We start from the raw sequence: 10,777 nt of genomic DNA, 5'->3' as shown, positions 1-10,777 counted from the left end.
CAACATTTTTCATTTCAAAAGATATGATGTTATCGTGATATATTTTGCATACGAAAGTTTCCCTATAATAGTTATAAATCACATATGATTCCGTTGATAAAAAGCGTATAATGAAACTTTATATAACACACGATAATAATCGTGTGTTTTACTTGTATTCCCCCCCTTAAAAGCATATAAAAACATTTAAAAGTGTGGATTATAGGGGTATGAACTCACATGATTGATTGAAGAAAGCGAGACGAAAACCGAGCTGAACTTCTACTCGAGAAAGTGGATTTCTCAGGATTCTCGGGAATCTCGAGAGCGTAAAACTTCCTTCCAAACTTGGATATGAAAACCGGGCCTTTGGGATGACTCCGAGGGTTGAAACGCAGAGCTTCGGCGCGAGAAAGGGAAGAATTGAGCAAAATGGCCGGCATCCTCGCACCCTTTATATAGGGTCTGAATCCTCGGATTACGCTGGGCGTACCAAGGTATTACGCTGGGCGTAATCCGGATCAGACCGGTGACACCTCCTCCAATAGATAATATCGGGTATTTATAATTAAATTAAATATTTTAATTATTATTAAACTTCAAAAATTCATATCTTCCTCATACGAACTCCGTATTCGATGTTCTTTATATCCACGCGTAGATGAGACTACGATCTACAGCTTTCGTTTAGACTCCGTCAGCTAATTTTGACTTTATTTTTAATATTATATTTTTAATAGGCCGGGACAGGAAAAGTCCGTTAAAATTTCATAACTCCTTCATCCGCTGTCTGTTTTCGTTAGACTTTTTACCGTTGTAATACAATTGATGAGATCTTCGATTCTCGTTTAGGTCATGTTGGCAAAATCCGCTCGATCTCGATTTCGAGTTTTTAACTATCTACTGCTATGTTTGAAACTTCGAAAAATCATAACTACCTCATATGAAGTCAGATTTAGGCATTCTTTTTATGTACGTTTACGGTTTAATGATATCTAAAACCTTCATTTAGATACCTAAAGCTAAAATTATTGTATTGAAACTTCGCGTTTTACGTCTATCAGTGTTGCCGGTTTTGCCGAGAATCTTCGGTTGGTCATAACTTCTTCGTTATAACTCGGATTTTAGGGTTCTTTATATGTGTGAAAACCTTGATATGATTCCTACTACTTTATATAACCCAAATAAGATTTTAGGAAAGTTAAATTTTGACCTAAATTTGACTTGTGTTCTATCATATTGTCTCGAAATATCGGGTTGTCACAGTAATCCAGAGCAAGATACTACATGCATCTGCCGATACGCTGTCATTGTCCTCCACTAAAAACTGGAGATCAGAAAAAACTCGTATATGTACTCATTCTGGAACATTTTTGGAAATTATCGAACACACAAATATATTAAAAACACAAATGTATTGCATATTTGGAAGAAAAACATAGTAAAACCCTAAATCTATCTCTCTGGAACACCACTTTAGAATGTACGGCCGTTCCGGACGTCAGTTCAACATACGTTTTTCATGTCCGGAAGGTATGAAGTGTTAGATTCCGAACCTCGTCCCCTCCAATCGGCAATCACTCTGGAACAATATCATAAATACTTCGGAATATCGTATTCCGGAGCACACCTCGGAAACACATCGTGCACCGGAATATGCTATTTCGGATCAAGTATTCATTTTTCCAAAAAAAAAAATTGTTGGTTCTTTTTATTAGAATGGTTGTTTATGAGGGTTAGATTACTCAATTTCTCTTAAATGTTTGTCTAAATGTTTCTTTGTTTTATATTTGATTAAAATTGAGAAACTTAACATCTTTAAAAGTCAACAAACAACATTGGCTTTTATAAGAGTTCATAAAATTTGCTAATTGAATGGTATTTTCAAGAGAACGAGTAACATGTTTTAACTAAACAAAACTCATTTTTATAATATGAAAATATCAGACGTGGGGAAGTGCTTCTAGCCTTCCAAGTTCATGATCCAAAAACATCCCTGTCATGAACGAAGATGGGCATAGAATGGATTCAACATGCTATTGACATAAGTCAATAAATCCTGACAGAATACTAGTTTCATAAAGACTAAAACTGGCAAGTATTATTGCCTACCATCATAATGCAAGAATGGATAACCTTACAAAAACCCATCCAAGTTAAGTTCAATTGTGATTTTATTTGGAAAGCTTTGCAGCTAACACTGCCTCGAACTTATGGTTATGTATTGGAACCCAATTATTAATTGGGTGTTGTTTTGATGTTGACAGTTCGGGAATCTGTCAACCAGCAACTAGAGTTTTATCCGCGGGACTTCGGCAGTGTGAGGTAAGTCTCCTCACCATACCAATGGGTCGAAGGCACCAAGGCCGACCCATTTAGTTAGTTGTGATGATTATTGTGAATGGGCTATTGATACCTTATGGATTTATGTGAAGACCATGCGGGGGTTCCCATGGCAATTAGTTATATGTGGTATGCTAGTTGATTGTGTGGTATTTGTTATGCTAGTTGTCTTCGTGATACTTGCATGGAAGACCTTAGGGGGTTCCTGAGACGGTTGGATATAAGGCCATGTGGGGGTTCCAATGGCATTCCAGGCTAAGACCATGTGGGGGTTCCCATGGCATCCGGTGTAAGACCATGGAGGGTTTCCATGGCACATTTATATGTTATATGTATGGCTTATAGGGTTTGTATATGTGTACTGTTAATTGATTATGTGTTTTGTTGGTATGACATTTATATGGAAGACCCCCCCCCCCCCCCGGGGGGGGGGGGGGGGGGGTCCCGTGGCAGTAGATTAAGACCATGCGGGGGTTCCATGGATGTGGGCTAAGACCACGTAGGGGTTCCAGTGGCACCCGGTGTAAGACCTTGGAGGGTTTCCATGGCATCCCTATATGTTTATGGGTATGACTTATGTGACTGATATGGTTTATGTAGTTGTTATAGCTAATATGGATTATGTGGTTATGTGGATTGTGTAGGGTATGCTCTGGGGAACTCACTAAGCTTCGTGCTTATAGTTTTGTTTATGGTTTCATGTATCATTGTTTTGGAATGGAATGGCTCAGCTTGATCGCAACACACACACTCGTGTTTTCCGCATTATGTGATTTTGGGATGAACTCTGATAAATGTTTTTAATTAGCAATGTTTTGGAATACTTATATTTAAAGATATTTTTGTTTTGACTATAATAAAAATGAAATTTTTACCCTCGATTTTTGGGTCGTTACAATTGTAACTCTAAAAATGTTCCAGTGGCTCTCCCTATGGAACTATATTACCATCATCAACCAACCTCATCAGTTTTGCCTCAGAATGATTCATCAACATCAACAGTAAGGTCATCCAGAACAACAATCTTACCTTTAGACCTATAATCATCCCCGTGTATAGGGTCCTTGTAAAAAGGAACATGGTTGGTTGTCATAGGTAATAAATTACAAATTTGGTTACTTCCAGCACCGGAAGAACCATTTCCAGAACGATTTTGCCCGAGAAATCGATTAGTACCACTATCCATAACATTATCAACAACAAACAATTGTACTGTGTTGGGAGACATAGTAGTAACAAAACTATGAAAATATCTAACATCACTATCGCCAAGAATCTGCATAACTATATTTGATCCAGGACAATGAAAAGATAGACGAATTTGATTTGTGTGTAATCTAGACTTGGAAGTAACCAACGTAACCAACCCAACGAAGTTAATATCACTGGTTATATCTACATTAAAGCATGTGTAATCCAGAGCAAGATACTACATGCATCCGCCGATACGCTATCATTGTCCTCCACTAAAAACTGGAGCTCAGAAAAAAAAAACTCGTATATGTACTCATTCTGGAACATTTTTGGAAATTATCGAACACACAAATATATTAAAAACACAAATGTATTGTATATTTGGAAGAAAAACATAGTAAAACCCTAAATCTATCTCTCTGGAACACCACTTTAGAATGTATGGCCGTTCCGGACGTCAGTTCAACATACGTTTTTCATGTCCGGAAGGTATGAAGTGTTAGATTCCGGACCTCGTCCCCTCCAATCGGCAATCACTCTGGAACAATATCATAAATACTTCGGAATATCGTATTCCGGAGCACACCTCGGAAACACATCGTGCACCGGAATATGCTATTTCGGATCAAGTAATCATTTTTCCAAAAAAAAAATTGTTAATTATTTTTATTAGAATGGTTGTTTATAAGGGTTAGATTACTCAATTTCTCTTAAATGTTTGTCTAAATGTTTATTTGTTTTATATTTGATTAAAATTGAGAAACTTAACATCGTTAAAAGTCAACAAACAACATTGGCTTTTATAAGAGTTCATAAAATTTGCTAATTGAATGGTATTTTCAAGAGAACAAGTAACATGTTTTAACTAAACAAAACTCGTTTTTATAATATGTAAACATCAGACGTGGGGAAGTGCTTGTAGCCTTCCAAGTTCATGATCCAAAAACATCCCTGTCATGAACGAAGATGGGCATGGAATGGATTCAACATACTGTTGACATAAGTCAATAAATCCTGACAGAATACCAGTTCCATAAAGACTAAAACTGGCAAACATTATTGCCTACCATCATAATGCAAGAATGGATAACCTTACAAAAACCCATCTGAAGTTAAGTTCAATTGTGATTTTATTTGGAAAGCTTTGCAGCTAACCTGCCTCGAACTGTTCCTGTATCCAAATGGCATTGTTTTCGTTTCTTCTTTTGGCGTGGTTGTTTCCATGGTCGATTTTTTCCTAACCTCTGCTTACGAATCTCGGGATCCGCCCAACCTTTTCCCCATTCTGCAAAAGATGAGTAAGATTTGGGCATCATAGTTTCGGACAGCAACATATCTGCTTCAGGCCAAACATAAAATGGTTCCTCTGATTTGCCCCTCAAAAATTCCAGCCCATGTTTAGTTGGTTCTGGAAATTTTATCTGAACATGTCTCTGTATACCAAAAAAAAAAAAAAGTATAATTTTAAATATGTAGACTAGTAGATGATTACATAAATCATTATCCTAAAAATCAAACATAGTTCAAAATAATACCTTCTCATCCCCTTCTCTAAGATACCCTTTGTCTTCTAGAATACGAATCAGACCTCTCCACCATAACAGATCAGTAGTAGCATGTTGTGGATTCTATTATGCACATAGATAATTTTAGCAAGGGCAAATTTGTAAAAAAAAAAAAAAAAAAAAAAAACTATGATCATGATTTCAAATACAATTAGATTACCTGTTCCCGGATTTTACTAACAATCATCCTGACATTTTCCATTTCCATCCACATTTGCCTTCTATTGTGCTTATAATCATCATCATCATCATCATCATAAGACCCCTCTACATGACTTCTTTTTTCCTGGATTTTAATACATACATTTTTTCATACAAAAACTAGAAAACTAATTACTATTATTATAATTAATGAATTCAATTCTGTTCTTTTTTATTATTATTAATTATTAATTACTCACATAATGAGCAGCAATGATCCCCATAAGAACTCGAGCTTCATCTTTCAAATCTTGCTTCTCTGGAGGTCCCTTAACACAAATATCACACCTGAGAAAAAACCGATGATTTTTTTTTAATGAAAAGGCACAAATAGGAAAAAGAATTTTAACAACAAAGAATTTGACATACAAATGACAAGTTTCATGGCTAAAATCCTCCCCAAAATATTGTACTAGCATTTGGGCTCGACATTTATATGTACTCATAGCATATCTACAAAAGCATAAAAAGGGAATCATGAAGTATAATGTAAAGAGATTTTATAATAAAAAATGGAGATCTTGAAAAGGGTAATATTGAAGGTCAACCTGAAGCAATCAGATAACATCTTATATGCTTGTTTAGTTTGTTCTTCACTTCTTTTGTTTGGAAGAAGGGATGGCATTCTTGATAAATTTGCATATAGAACTATTCAACAAAACACAGAAAGCTATAAGATAGTTATGGTATAGATAATTAACTGTGATTGTCAAATAATTATATATAAACCACAGATTAAATCTTTGAAATCATCAAATAGAGTGACCTAAAAGTTAATATTGGAACTTTTAACTCTTTTTAAGGTAAACCATGATAATTAAATGACTTAAAACAAAAAGTAACTCACCACAATCTGCCAATTTTCCATCTCTTCCAGCTCTACCTGCTTCTTGATAATATGCTTCCAAACTCTGTACATGAAAAGTATGTATGAAAAGTAAGGGTAATGTATTTGTATTGATTTGTTTATTAAAGAAACCTAATTCTAATTTCAATGCCTCAACAAGACAAAAAAGTTAAAAGTAGAATGTTGTAGAAATGAAAGTAGAAGGCCACAATACAGAAAGATATGAAAAAACTATATTGATTTTAGCCCTAAAAAGTGATTACAATATTTTTAAGGGTTTCAAGAAGATACCTGAGGCCAACCATAGTGTATAATTCTTCTTACATTTAGTTTGTCAATACCCATACCAAAAGCAATCGTTGCAACAACAACCTGAATGAAGAATTCAAAAAAGAAGTTGAATTTTGAAAACATTTGCCTTTTCATGTCAATTCATTATATTTGTGGGTGATAAATGATTGGGAGCTTTTCCAAATACTTCAATAAGTTTTATGATACATACCTGTACAGCATTTTCATGAAATTCCATGTGCACTTGTCTTAAATGTGATTTTGGTAGCTGATAAGAGCAGAGAAAAGAAACTATGTCACAATAAGTAAAATGTTTAAATGCAAACAATAACAATGTACTTTCATTGGTTTGTTTTTTATAGCAAAGTACTTTCATTTTTCCTATTATTAAGTCAGTACTTTGAAAAATCTTCCCAATTATAAGTTATAACAATGTCATCCATACACAAAGCAAATTTCACTGCTATAATTGGATAGTTTTCAAAGTATAGGAAAAAAAATTGAACATACAATGCTATAATTGGATGAATTTTTCAAGGTACAATGCCTTAATGAGAAAAAAAAAAAAAAACTGAAACTACAATGTTGTAATAAGTAAGATGCTTCAAAATATGATAAGACAAAGAAGTACAAAAATATACCTTTGCATGATAAGCAGCAGCTTTTACACCAAATCTACAGAGATACTTAGCTACGGTTAATGTATCTTTCCTAGTTGGGACATATATGATTGTTGACCCTTGCTCAACTTCTGTCTTCTTCCCTTGTATGCCACAAACACTTGGGGATGACCTTCCATTGAATTCTCCACAGGTAACTGCAGTAATTCTGGTTATGAAATGAATGAATATGTAATCACAAGAAAAAGTAGGCCAAAATATAGTGGTTTTTATCTAATTTTCCAGGAAAAGTATGTTTAACACTAAGGGTAAAAATGCAACTTCTGATTCCCGTCATGTCATGCATCAAATAGGCAAAAAATAAATAAAAACTACCATCCAAGTCATCAGCATCCAGGAGTAGGTCACATTCATCTTCAAGATATTCAACCGAAAGTTCTTTTCTCTTTAAACTTTTATTTGGCAGAGATATATCAACATCATCATCATCATCATCAGTTTCAGAAGAAGCCCTTTCCTCTGTACAATCCAACCAGTTCTTGATTGTTTCATCTTGACTGGTTGTGCCAACTGAACTGCAGCTTGCAGGTGAGATTAAGATATTCTTTTTACTGTGTTTTTGGTTTCTTGTGTATGTTTCAATCAAGTCATGGAAGTCCTTCTCATATGAAGATGAACATGTTTTACTATGCTTCACCTACAAATACAATACCCAAGATTAAATCGGGACTCAGTCTCCATCTCTCGTTTGTGTAAAAGACGAAAATGCCCTCCTCATATGAGAAAAAAAAAGAGAAAGAAGTAACTGAAAAACGAAGATTCGGGCGGAAAAAGGATGTGAGAACAATCTTTGGATCCTTTGACATTTTCAATGAGTTGAGAATATCTTCACAAACTAAAGTGGTGGCTGTAGCAGTTAATGCCATTATTGGTATATCAAACTTCAAGAAATCCAACTTTTTGGCACTAAAGTTCTCTCTAAGTGCAGACATTCGCCTGAAATGTCAAAAAAATATGTATATATATTCTAAAGTCACAACATTACCAATCCTTGAATCAAAGGGTAAAAAAGGAAACCTGTAGTCAGGTCGAAAATCATGACCCCATTTGGAGACACAGTGAACTTCATCAATTGCAAATAAAGCAATCCCACGTCTTTCTGCAAGGATTTGAAGTGGTTTTATCAATCTGCAAGAGAATGTTTAGGATTTTATTCGCCTGAAATACTTAAAAACAGGGATCCATTAAACATAGAAAATTTAACAAATCATTAACCTCAAGATTGTCTCAGGGCATACATAGATGATTTCATACATCCCTCTCATTGATTTCTCCTCAACAGTGTGATCAATCTGTCCAGATCCAAGGAAACAGGCTGACACACCATGTTTTGATAGTTTCAAGCACTGATCATGCATCAAACTTATCAAGGGTGATATCACCACCACAACCTTCCCAGTTAATAATGCTGGAATTTGAAAACATAAAGATTTCCCTACGAAAGAACTAAAGATGAGACAATAATTCTCCAAAAAGAAAGGTAGTGAAAGAACTTGGGACTTTCTCTAAGACTATTTTCAATTATAGGGATGAGGGTATTCAAGTCTTTTTTTACCTGATCCTGTTGCAGCAAGAACAAGGCAATCTTTGTGGGCCATCCAAGCTGCCAAGGCTTCCTTCTGGAATCTCTTTAAGGATGAGTAACCGAAATGCTTCTGCAGCAACGCATTAGCTTTAAGTTCCCAATCTTCTCCAACCTGTTCTGCTTTGGAGTATGATGAATAAATGGGCTGTTGAATGGCTTCACACCCTTCTCCATGAAAAGACAAGACCTTTGTTCTTGAGAATGATGTTTCAGATTCAAGAGATGTCTTGTTAACTTTTGGTTTTCCTGCAGATTGCAGATGATCCATGATGCTTAACTGACGCATTCGCCCGCCCGACTGTTTTCCAGGGGCAGATAAGTCTTTTTTCCTAGTAACTTTCTTGCTAGAATCATTTGATGTGCCTTCTTGATTTCTACTGCCAGCATTTAAAATGAAATCAATTGCATTGTTTAAAGATGGACCCACTTCTTTGATGGCTTTTGTAGCCTCTGAAATCTGAAACCCCATGCCCATGAGTTCAGCAATCACTTGATCAGAAGCTAAATTGTTCCCATCCATGGCAATGCATATATATACAGTAGCTGCATCCAAGAGAAACTGTATGAAACTCAAATTTAATACAGTGTTTGGAAAGTAAAAGGCTAATCATGACGATCACCAGTGAACTTGATTGTTTGTACCAAAAATCACAAGTAAACTTTTTAATTGTTGTTATTGCAACTTTTACAGTTTGTAGCAAAATAAATTACCCCAACAGCTTTCGTTAAGGTCTCTTTATACTCCTGATAAAGAAGCAACTTCCACTTTCGTGACTCTATTCCGTTTAGGGCTACAATGTATGTTGGGGCCAATTTGAGATAGGCTGTTCGTTTGATGGGTAAGGATGAAAAAATAACAAAAACAAGCATCTGCATCAACTGAATAACTGAAAAGGTTGACGATTTGATATGAAATTGAGGCAAATACAGTCAACGAAGTCGGATGCCTAACTGAGTTGGGCTCGATGTCCGTTTTAGAATTTATAGGGTTCATGTAGGTTTCGAAAGTAGTAAAGAATATCAAAGGAGTAAAATGGATTAAAACAGAGATGACACTTGGCAAAACGAAAACGAACTCAATGACGGAAATACAATAAGAAGTGTAAATTAGAATTGGTGTGTGAAGCCTTACAAGATCGATCAATATTTTCCGGTGGTGAAATTTGAAAATCACCAGAAAGACAGGATTGAGACTGACTGGGCGCGCATCTGAAACTCTAAAACGACGCAAACCGACCAAATTGGTGCAAAACTATATTCCATTTGGGACATTTGAGAAGGTATGCACCAAAGGTCCAAATAGTCCAAACATTCTTGAGGGCAGTTAATTTTTGAGTTTATACTCATCTGATCTGGTCTTTTTCCTTTTTTTTATTCAATATACCATTGAATTTGTTGTTTGCGTTCACCATAACCCTTTTGACCGGCTTTTGACTTGTGATAGTCGGTCAAAGGGTTATGGTGAACACAAACAACAAATTCGATGGTATATTGAGTAAAAAAAAAGGAAAATGACCAAATGAGAACGAACTCAACAGTTGGTTACCCTCATGAGTCATTTTCCCCGAAAAGTTAAACGAAATTAAAGTTGCAAAATTATCAAAGACTGCAACATTCTTTGGCTATAACGTATATGAAGAGCGTTTCAAAGGGGTAACCTTGTTAAAACATGGTCTATGTTATGCTTACTGTGGTTAGCTGTCAACACCTCTCTGCAAAAGGATATGACTGTGTATGAGAGGTATATTTATCAGCATAAACGTTTACCTCAAGGTATATTATGGTGATGTGTCTACAAAAGCAGCATGATATTATACATATTGATGTTGTATCTTATCCCATGAATTCGATCTTAAAGCTAAGTAAAGTAAAAAATCACAGCACTTATGATTCCACTCGTTTGTAGACTTGTCTAGAATCCACGATACGATAAATCATTTGATTGGAAATGTAAATATAGTCATGAAATGTGTCTGCTTAGTCAAGATTCCCCTAATAAATATTCAAGTGCATTACAAAGTTGTACATGTATGAATAATGTTCTTTTTGTGGGTTATGTTTTGAAGAGAAGCAAGAATGAATCTCATAAAGT

The 10,777-nt window shown here is 35.3% G+C and overlaps 1 protein-coding gene across 3 annotated transcripts; it reads right to left on the bottom strand.

Moving 5' to 3' along the window:
• Window positions 1–4,375: 4,375 nt before the first annotated feature.
• Window positions 4,376–9,984, bottom strand: LOC111880001 (ATP-dependent DNA helicase Q-like SIM). 3 transcript variants are annotated; one of them, XM_052767210.1, is made up of 16 exons: window positions 9,397–9,984; window positions 8,656–9,228; window positions 8,316–8,535; window positions 8,118–8,228; window positions 7,847–8,036; window positions 7,416–7,737; window positions 7,062–7,237; window positions 6,632–6,688; window positions 6,421–6,501; window positions 6,130–6,193; window positions 5,831–5,930; window positions 5,652–5,735; window positions 5,483–5,570; window positions 5,242–5,367; window positions 5,052–5,144; window positions 4,376–4,949 (listed from the first exon to the last, which is right to left on the bottom strand). In XM_052767210.1, the coding sequence occupies exons 2-16, from the start codon at window positions 9,203–9,205 to the stop codon at window positions 4,647–4,649; spliced, it is 2,565 nt and encodes an 854-aa protein (XP_052623170.1). In that variant the 5' UTR covers window positions 9,206–9,228; window positions 9,397–9,984; the 3' UTR covers window positions 4,376–4,646. The 3 variants fall into 3 exon arrangements, with proteins under 3 accessions (XP_052623170.1, XP_052623171.1, XP_023732187.1); XM_052767211.1 differs by having other exon boundaries at window positions 8,656–9,244; window positions 9,818–9,983; XM_023876419.3 differs by having other exon boundaries at window positions 9,818–9,982.
• Between the last annotated feature and the right edge of the window lie 793 nt (window positions 9,985–10,777).

The sequence above is a fragment of the Lactuca sativa genome, chromosome 9, assembly GCF_002870075.4.
Source record: "Lactuca sativa cultivar Salinas chromosome 9, Lsat_Salinas_v11, whole genome shotgun sequence".
NCBI classification, from domain to species: domain Eukaryota; kingdom Viridiplantae; phylum Streptophyta; class Magnoliopsida; order Asterales; family Asteraceae; genus Lactuca; species Lactuca sativa.
The sequence above is the reverse complement of the archived record's forward strand: the minus strand, read 5'-3'. Positions and strand labels throughout refer to the sequence as shown.